The sequence below is a fragment of the Parasteatoda tepidariorum genome, chromosome 10 (assembly GCF_043381705.1).
Source record: "Parasteatoda tepidariorum isolate YZ-2023 chromosome 10, CAS_Ptep_4.0, whole genome shotgun sequence".
NCBI lineage: Eukaryota > Metazoa > Arthropoda > Arachnida > Araneae > Theridiidae > Parasteatoda > Parasteatoda tepidariorum.
Window position 1 is genome coordinate 56,620,081 of NC_092213.1, and position 10,899 is coordinate 56,630,979.

General features: G+C 28.2%; 1 protein-coding gene across 1 annotated transcript in view; it reads right to left on the minus strand.

Annotated features, from left to right (window-relative positions):
• Positions 1-41: 41 nt before the first annotated feature.
• LOC107443043 (COMM domain-containing protein 3) overlaps positions 42-10,899 on the minus strand; it is a 33,594-nt gene continuing 22,736 nt past the window's right edge. The window contains exons 4-8 of the mRNA XM_043044917.2: positions 8,901-8,935; positions 6,928-6,988; positions 3,029-3,085; positions 2,392-2,451; positions 42-1,845 (exon numbers count right to left, since the gene is read on the minus strand). Of these exons, the coding sequence (XP_042900851.1) occupies positions 1,789-1,845; positions 2,392-2,451; positions 3,029-3,085; positions 6,928-6,988; positions 8,901-8,935 (270 nt within the window). The 3' untranslated portion in view covers positions 42-1,788. The remainder of the gene's footprint in view (positions 1,846-2,391; positions 2,452-3,028; positions 3,086-6,927; positions 6,989-8,900; positions 8,936-10,899) is intronic.

A 10,899-nucleotide genomic window follows, 5' to 3' on the forward strand; every position in this document is an offset into this window, starting at 1 on the left:
TGAAATTAATTTAAACTAAGATGATTACACACTTAGAAAAATTTAAATTATAGACAAACTTTTTAATATACTTCATATTTTCAGAGCTCTATACATTTTCTGAACCAAAAATGTTTGACAAAACACTGAAAGATGCCTATCATCAGAAATATTCAAAATATATGTATGACATAATCAAACTGCACACATAAATATAATTGTTTACTTTTAATTAAGATAACATACCAGAAAGCATTTATAACTGAACATAAAGATATATTATGAAACCAATAAAAAAATGTATAAAATGATTTGTTGTTACAATATCGAGAAAGAACAACCACACATAAATAAACAACAAATAAAATTAATTCATAACTAAAAGTAAATTTATTTAAAGTAATAAACATCCAGATATTGATAATAATTTAAATCTTTATTTTTTTAATAAAAACTAAGTTTTATCGATGTTAAAAGCAAGAGATATTTTAGACTAGAAATTATTTGTATAATTATATATCATCAAAAAATTTAGTTCTTTTCAATTTTTGTGTTAATTTTTGAAACTCCTGTAGTCTATGAAGTAGTGGTGTAAAAAAAAAAAAAAATGTTAATATTTTGTATGCACAATTTGCAGACCAATAGATTGAGAATGAAACTTATAAGTTTTGAAGTTTTAGTAATAAGCATTTCATTTGCAAATCAAAAAAATTAAAGATTTTTAGTTTATATACAAATATACATTTTAATAAGTTAAACAGTAAAATCTTTAGCCTCTAAATAATGAAAATCTTCGAAGAAGGATTTATTTTTATAAAACCAAATCTCTTCCATAGGATTTACATTAGGACAACAACTAACCATTAGAAGAATAAATTTGGTTTTAAGGTGTATTATGGTAAACTTATTTGTCTTTCGCTTGCAATAATTTTAATTTATTTTTACTAAAAATATTCCTAAGCAGTTATCACATGCCAGTTATTGTAAAAGAACAATTTTTAAGCATTCAGGCCTAAGTCAATCATAAACACAATTTGAAAGTTTCATTCTACCTACTACTAAATCCAAAAAGATATGTTTATTTAGAAAAAGTACGTTTTTGTGTCTGATTTCTTAACTTAAAATACTGTCAGCAGTAATTAATTAGCATATTTATGGTAACCCTATCGGATCATAATTTATTCAGGGTGGTCCTTTCATTTGGTGCACTGTACATTACCATGTAGAAAAATAAAATATAAGTTTCCTACAAACTAAACAAAATCTGAAGTAATGTTCAATCACAACTTAACAGACACATGATTTATCACTTATAAAACTGATTATATTCAAAAATAAAATTTATTATTTTGTAAAAATTGATGGAAACATTGAGATAGTACTGAGTGTTCTATAATCAACACCTTTAATATAGTTTAGATTATTTGACATTAAAGTTCCCAAATTACTATTTGAGTGAAGAAAATGAAATTAAAATTATTGAAACCCATTTCATTGCTTGGAGAAATATAAATTAGTATAAAACAAAGTTTCGAAATGCCTTAAGTTTCATCCAGCATTTAAAGAAGTTTTTATTTAAAACATGTTCCTTATGAGTGCTGTGTAAATTTTAGTGGCTTCTTTATTTGTTCCTCGCTTAAATAATTAATTTGAGATCCCTGATGTATTACTTCTTTTTCACAAGAATTCCAAAAATATATATTGAAGGCAAAATAATTACAGAACACCCAATATTTTAAGAATTTTTCTCAAATCTGCTTTGGCCCCAACTACATAACATAAAATCATTTACAATAATGATACATATCTTCATACTGCATTCCTCTCTATACATTTAGTTGCATCCTTTAATTTCAAAACTAAATTCTGAAACAAATATAAAATTATTTTCTAAAATTAATTTTTTAAACATTAGTAATCTGCTTAAATTAGAAAATGGGTAACATCTTTTATTTGAGGGAATGCAAATTATGTATACATGTCCCAAAATTATGGAGAATACACTACATTTGAATTAATTGTACTACCTAAATATGAATAATCTTTCAATACAAATATAATCTTATCATGGTATAATTATGATCTTATCACAGTAATGGCAATTTCAATAAACAGTGCCGTTATCTTTTAAATTTTTTAAAACAAAAAACTGTGAAAAAAGCGACTTATTGTTCAAAAACATATATATGTTACACAAACAATATTAAATGATATGGCACTTCTAAATAAATAGCATATTGCAATCTATTATCAACCAAATTTCTAAAGCAGATTACATCAAGTATAAAAAAAAAATTTTAAAGTTGAGTGTAATTCTTTTTTAATTATAAATTATCATTAAAAAAAACTAAAACAAAAGCACGTAAGCATCAATTTAAAAACATTTATAGGTTAAACAACAGGATTACTCACTTGCAATTGCTCCATTGTACAACTAAATATGACATCTTTTTCTTGATTCATTTGTGGGTTCTAAAATAAAAAATAATTTTAATATACAAATAGTGATTTAAAATTGAAAAGCGTAAAGGAAGAATAGGCTGCAAATCTGTGCTTAGACTTAAAAAATAATTCTGAAAATGCATGGTCTATTTGTTATAAAAATACTGTACAAATTCTAATACTCTAAGAAGGATGATTATAATTTATGCATAAATTCTTGTAGAAAATTTTTTATAGTTAACTAAGTTTTAAACAAAGTAAAAAAAAAACTTAAATTATTTGATTTATTCCATATATTATGCCCATTTTTATTACCTGTACTAATTAACAATAATAGGAATTATGTATAGCATACAACTGCTTAACCACACAATTTATTTATGCTTTTTTTTTTTTTTTGTTTGACAGCACTTTTTATTGCTTAAACATACACATAAATAAAATATGTTGAGATAATCTATGAATAAAATTTATTCGTAGGAGTTATGCATGTGGATGAAATTTAAACATAAAATGTAACCAATTCTCATAGCATGTTATTATGTATTTATAATTTAGAAAATTAGTTGAATCATAAATAATAATTTAAAATATAAAAAAAACTTACCCATGTTTTTAGTTGTATGATATATTTAGGTTCACATATCTTCTCACAGTTGCTAGACTGAAAGAAAAAGAAACAATTTAGGATGTTCTGTTTCAGAACATTAGAAATGTTGCAAAAGCAAATTATTTATTCTTCTATAAACTATCTATACAAAGCACCTATCTAATGTTACACAGAAAAACTTTGGACCCCACAAGATTCATAAATGTGATATTTTTTATAAAATTTTCTAGTCAATGTATCTTTAAAAGTTAATGCCAAAGAGGGTTCAGATATATTTTTTATACAACATAAAGTGTAAGTAAATCATTTAAAAAAATAAGCGGCCAATATTTTTTCTTAATTTCCTAATAAATTCAATTAACTTAATTGTTTTCAGACAAAAAAGGGATCAAACTTTTTTCATGTAAACCTACAAGACAAATATGAATGCAATTTCTCTATTTATTCAGAAACAAATTTGCATTTTTTAATGCTTTTATTTTTCATTTTATTTATTGAAATGCATTTTTAGTTTTTTTTTTTTTTTAAAGTATAACTTAAAATAATTGAAAAATTTATAACCTTAAAATTTGGTTACCAGGTTCATTAGAACAAATAGAATTAAGAAAAAAATATTAAAAACCTTTCATCGGTTATTTAAGAAATTAGCCTTAGGTTAACATGAAAAAAGTAAAATCCATTTTCTCTTGGAAAAGACCCTTAAAAATTGAATGCAGTAGTTAGAAACTAAAAAAATATTTAATTGGCCTAATACAATAGCATTTATATAACATTAGCAGTACACTTTTCAGTTTTATAAAAACCGCAGGTTTTATTTATTTAATCTGCCACAGAGAAAAAAGATGATGAAATTTAAAGTGATAACTGCATTGAAATTTTTAATTATTGTATTTTATGCTAGCAATGAAGTACATAAATAATAGGAATTTGAAATACATAACTAAGCCAATAACAGGGATGCTACTCGCAAAATATCAAATTGTCTCACCAGAAATTGCATTTCGTCTCAGTTAAAATCTCTTTTTGGCTCATTTTGTCTCAGCTAAAATTATTTTTTTCACTCAGTTTATCTCAGCTAAAATGATTATTAATCAGTTTGATAACAATATAAAGATAATTTTCAGGATCCATAAAACCATTAATAGCATACTAGGAGTACTACAATTATACATACATTCACTATTGCTAGGATTTTAAAAAACCTGCATATGATTGATTATAAGAGTCCACAAAATTGTTTTATGGACTCTGTTGTTTTCATATATATTGCATTTATCATTTATGCCAATGAATAGTATCTGTTCCAGAATTTTCAAAGCAAATTTTAACTTTCTTATTTTTTAAAATACACTCATGTCCATTAATTAAGGATAATGAAGTTCAGGCACAGAAAAAGACAGAAGCCAAGCAAATTTGACTTATTTGTAAAGTCTATGTATTAAACAAAAGGTAAAGAGCAAAAAGGATGCTATATGTTTGACATAATTAATAAAAATTGCGATTTTTACTCCCTGGGGAAAATTTTAAAAAAGAAACTATTTACAAAAAACAATAGAACATGGTTAGTATGATGGTTAATACGGAGTATGTCTCCCGGACGATGCAATACAGGCCGTACAACGCCTAGGCAAGCTGAGTATCGAATCATCAATCTGATCTTGGGGAATATTACACCACTCATTAAGCCATGCCCTCCAAAAGTCCGGTAGACAGATGGGAGGTGGTTGACGGGCTGCAATTCGTCGGCCAAGCATATCCCACACATGCTCTATTGGATTCAAGTCCGGTGAGTATGCTGGCCAATCCATACGGGTGATATCCTCCAGTTGAAGGCATTCGTGTACAATGTTTGCACGGTGAGAACGGGCGTTGTCGTCCATAAACAGAAATTCAGCACCCATGGCGCCCCGAAACAAACATACATGTTGTTCCAGAATGACATCCCTATAATTGTGGCCTGTCATCGTTACACTCTGAACATGCAGGTCAGTTCTGGAACCAAGAATAATTCCTCCCCAAACGAGGCATCCTGCACCACCGTAACGGTGTCGTTCAATGGTGTTGTCTTGGTAACGGGTACCTGGCGCTCTCCATATGAAAGTCAGACTGCAAACTAAACCTTGACTCGTCGGAAAACATCACACAGGACCACTGTTGCGGTGTCTACAATGCTTGCTCTCTACTCCAGGCTAATCGCAGGCGACAGTGAGTTGCGGTAAGTGGAACACATCTGACAGACCTACGAGCATATAGACCAATGTGCCCTAAGCGTCTGCACACGGTCTACCTTAAAAATGCCGTACCAGTAGCTGACGAGACATGTCTGGTGCTGTGCTCCGTCTGTTTCTTTTGGCAGTAACTGCCAAATACCGGTCTTCATTCGGCGTTGTAACACGGGGGCGACCTGTGCTGTAACGTCTACTCTCATAACCATCATCTAGGAATCGTTGCCAAAGCCTGGAGAGGACACTCTGCGTGATTCCAAGTTCCTCGGATACTTCCAGCTGGGTACGTCCACATTCCAGTCGTCCGATGATTCTGCCACGTAAAAAATCATCCAAATGCTTCCTTTGTGCCATAACTATGCGGTTATTGCACTGAAAGGCTTTTAAAGCGCTTGTGAACAATTTTACTTCTTTGCCACCATNCTATAAACTATCTATACAAAGCACCTATCTAATGTTACACAGAAAAACTTTGGACCCCACAAGATTCATAAATGTGATATTTTTTATAAAATTTTCTAGTCAATGTATCTTTAAAAGTTAATGCCAAAGAGGGTTCAGATATATTTTTTATACAACATAAAGTGTAAGTAAATCATTTAAAAAAATAAGCGGCCAATATTTTTTCTTAATTTCCTAATAAATTCAATTAACTTAATTGTTTTCAGACAAAAAAGGGATCAAACTTTTTTCATGTAAACCTACAAGACAAATATTAATGCAATTCCTCTATTTATTCAGAAACAAATTGGCATTATTTAATGCTTTTATTTTTCAGTTTATTTATTGAAATGCATTTTATACTTTTTTTTAAAAAAATTAAAAATAAAGAAAAAATTATAACCTTAAAATTTGGTTACCAGGTTCATTAGAGGAAATTTCAATAAATAGAATTAAGGAAAAAATATTAAAAACCTTTCATTGGTTATTTAAGAAATTAGCCTTAGGTTAACATGAAAGAAGTAAAATCCATTTTCACTCTGAAAAGAAGCTTAAAAATTAAATGCAGTAATTAAAAACTAAAAAAATTATTTAATTAGCCTATTACAATAGCATTCATATAACATTAGCAGTACACTTTTCAATTTTATAAAAACTACAGGTTTTATTTATTTAATCTGCCACAGAGAAAAAAGATGAAATTTAAAGTGTTGATGCATTTAAATTTGTATTTTATGCTAGCATTGAAGTACATAAGTAAGTCAATAATTTTATTTTTTAATTTACAGATTGTGCAATACAAGGAAATACGTTGCACAATAAAAAATAATGACTATTGTTGAAAATAGTTTTTCTAGATAAAAAAGGAGAATGTTAGAAAGATTAGATTCCTGATACTTGAAAATGTTTAAGGTTTTGCTTACATTAATTTTAAAATGCTTATTTTTAATACACACTATTTGCATTAAAATTATTAATGATGTCAGCAACAATAATTGCTTGCTGTTAGAGCCAATAGTAGATATAAGAAGTATATCCCTAGCATTATAACTTTTTATGCTTGTAGGGAAAAATAATAAGAGAGATAATTTTATGATGCAAATAAATTAATTATATAAAGGAAAAAAATAAATTATTGGAAATAATTTTTTTTAAATGTTTAACAATCACTTGAATTAACTTTTTTTAAATATCTATATACTTTTAAAGTATTTAAACATTTGTGTTTACCTTAATAACATAGTCTTGACGCCACTTTACATCAATGATATGGTCGAAGCTTTCTCCTAAGCTAAAATTGGATTGATATAAACAATAAATTATAGAATTCAATTGTATAATAATAGTAATAACATACAGTGGTCTCTCATTATTATGGTTTCTCAAAGACATATTTCTTACTACACTAAAGCAGGGTGTGTAGTGTTTTTAAAGGTGCTTTTTCTTAGGGTGTTTTTAAAAAGTGCTTAATTTTCCCTTTTTTCAAAATTAGATTTTTCCTTTGCCATGTTAATTTTTGCTACAAATTATGCAAAAAGACACAGTTCACATTGTTCTACTCAACGTTTTCACAATTAATTCAACCCCAATCTATTTCAGCGTATTGTCAGTCTGTAACGATGAAAACACCATTCGTTTTACATGATTTAAAATTTAATGATTTTTGACAATTGTCAAAAACAATGCCAAAAAGTTTTTTTTTTTGACATGACAGTTAAAACAAAATAAAACCGTAAATTATCACAAAACGTTCCAACATTGCCTAATTATGATTTTTTTTTTTTTTTAAAGTACTTACAAATATTTTTTGAGTGCTTGAAAAGTGCTTATTTTTTGTTGAATAATTTGGCTACGCACCCTATAAAGCCCACATAGTGTGAGGTTTGCGCAACTAATTCTTTGAGAAAGAAACTAATGATTTTGAAACGTGAAATAAAATTATAGCTTATTTGCATGTACGTTAAAAAGAAATTTTACTGTAAAATTAATACAAAAAATTAGTGATAACTTTAGAGATAGCAAAAGCTGTGATTAAAAACCTAAAAGGGTAAAAATAACTGAAACACTTTTTTAGCAGCAATAAGCAAAGAAATATGAAAAAATGTATCAGCATCATCCAATGAAACTGCTAATAGACATTGTTTTAAACCTAAACTACTATTAGAAAAATGTAGGATGTATAAAATTGTCTTCATTAGATGGAGATCTGATTTAAACAGAGCTGCTTCAATGAGAGACCACTGTGGATTTTTTATTTTTATTTTATAAGAAGCATAAGAGTCACAAAAGAAGGTTTATAATAATGTTTGATTTAAAATTTCTTATTTATTTAAAATAAATATATCTGACAATAGTGTATTTGTATGCAGTAGGCAAAATAAAAAAAGAAGCACTCGAATAAATTTTTAATGATCATATGTGATTTGAAAGCCTAACCTTAAATATGCTAACCATTTAGTACAGAAGATATTTTAAGTTCGGAAATAAAACACAAAATTGTAAGTTGTCTGAACAAACATACCTTTTTTGTGCATGGTAAAAGAGTTAATCCTACAAAAATGTTTTAATTTCTGAAAAACAATAAGTATCATTTTTTTTCCAAACAATTTTAAAAATGTTCTTTTAAATATTCCATGTTAAAATAGTTTCAATTCTATAAATGTATGTTGGGAATTGAATTATATATTTAATAACCAAAATAATATTTTTAAAAAAAGTAAAAAACCAAAGCAATGGTGAATCTTTCACATTAAGTTAAATTTCATACATTTTTATCAACTAATGAAAGAAATATTAAATTCAGAGATACGAAGAAAAAAATTTTCTTCTTCTAATTTTGACTAAAATAAAACAAATAAGGAAAAAATATATAATCGTTGCGCAATCTTAGTTTTATAAGATGAAGAGAAATAATAAGCAACTAGAAATTTTCTACTTGAGATTATTAAAAAAATAAACATTTTATCTTTCGGGCAGCCTTTTCACATTGTAAACTAGTTCTGATGTTATTAGGTAAGAAAGCCAAGCATTAAATCTGTCAAATATATACCTGTACAAGCAAAATGTTAAATAAAATATTAAAAAATAACTTAGTCAAATGTATACACAATTTATAAGAAAATATTTTAGTATAAGTCACTTACAAATACAAATTGAAAGATACATAGTAATATTGATAACAATAAGCAAAATTTTATACTTACAGAGCCAAACGAGCTTGAATAGAATCTTTAGTCTCCTATACAATAAAAGGATTTAATAGTTATTTATAAAAATAAACTTACAATAATTATGAAGAAAACATAAGCAATAAATAAATATTCTGTATTATTTGTCTTTTTTAATTACACAATTTACGACTAATTGCAAATTTTATTAACTATTTCTCCCCCTTAATTACACTTCATTTATTATATTTTAAGTTTGTTTAAAAATCAAAAACTAAATTCTTCAATTTTTTTCATCAAATAATCAACTTAATAAACAAAGAAGTTTAAAACATCATGTAAAGAAATTTTAAAACTATTTTATACCCTATATATAAAGAACGAAAAAACGATTTCTTTTTGACAGCTTCATTTTATAAAACATGATTTAACCATCTTCTAACCATGTAAACTCTCCTAAAATGGAATAAAATTTTAAACCTTATTTCATTCACAACTAAAAAAATATTCTTTTTTAGCCAATATAGGTTTAATATTGGCCAATGTAGGCCCTATATAAGCCATTCTAGGTCCAATATTAAAAATTCTAGACATCCCAACATTAGGATTTCTAGATATAGGACCCATATTGAGCCAATTTTGAGTCCAACTGGGGCCAAGGCAGGGCTCGAAAAAACTCAGAAATTTTACCCGTCCCCGAGGACGGCTTGTCCAACAATGTACCCGTCCTCCTTTGAAACTAACCCGTAGCTTCCAAATAAATAAAAATATAATTTTCTCTTATTTATTACAAACATTCATATAAATTGCACTATGAATTAGTAGTTACTAGGATTACAAACACTATGGTTACATTATACAGTAATAAAAGAAATACTAGGTTACTAATAGTAACCTAGTATTTCTTGTATGAAATAATTTCTTTCTTTCATGAAATAATTTAAATGACAAAGGTCACGACGGGAAAATGGCCGTCCGCGCGGACGTCGGATTCGAGAAATTCGTTGTCCGCGGTGAATTTTTGACCGCCGAGGACGGGCGGTTTTTCGAGCCCTGGGCCAAGGTAAAATTATTGGTAGGAAATTAATTAATAAATTTGTCTGTATCAGTGCAATTGGTTTGTAACAGTTGTTTTTTAAATTTAACTTATTTTAATAGAGTGAGGAAAGGTAACTTTTCGAATTCATTACAAATAATTTTCCCGTTGTTGCTGACGTATGCCTGTTTAGGCAGAGGGGGTGCCATCGATGGCCAAGAATTCGACTTCTGCCACACCATACGTCGCACTGATTCATTCATTCATCCACAGGTCGTAATTTTGACCTGAATCAGAGAACAGTCGATCTCCAATCCAGTACCCCCAGAGGTATTGATTTGACCGTTTGCATGTGGTCTGTCACTACTATCATTTTAAAGTATTCCTCACCCAGTGGCGTATCTAGGGTATGGCAGGCATGGCGAGAGCCATGGGCGCATTATTTGAAAAAGGCGCAAAATCAACCAACATCAACGTCTTTCTTTTTTTTCAATTTTTCAAAATATTTTGATATTTTGCTTGTTTTAAAAAAATAAATTTAACATACATACAAATACAAATTTTAAAAACAAGAATACAAATTTCAAAAAAATAAATAAAACATTGAAAAGAATCATTTAGAAAACTCTCCAGAATGCAGAATAAAAACTTCCAATGATCCGATCCTCAGATAAATCTTTCTTTTTCCCGTACCACAAGGAAAAAGACAAGATAAACATCTCTTCATATCACATTACTAGGTTGTAAAAGGCCAATTATCTGGGGATGAATAGAACACCTGCAGGCATAGAGAATAGCCCTTTGGTGGTGACAGAGGGCAAAGAGATGTGAAAACCATGGGGTGTCCCTGTCCAGTTTAGCCCAATTATCATACCCTAAAATGCTTGTGGATCTTAAATTTTATCAGGGGTGAAAATCACTTTGAAAAGCGGCTTTCGAATTTGTTGAATATACAAATAGAACCCTTGCTGTAAATTAGCGTAAATCCTTTCAAAAAGG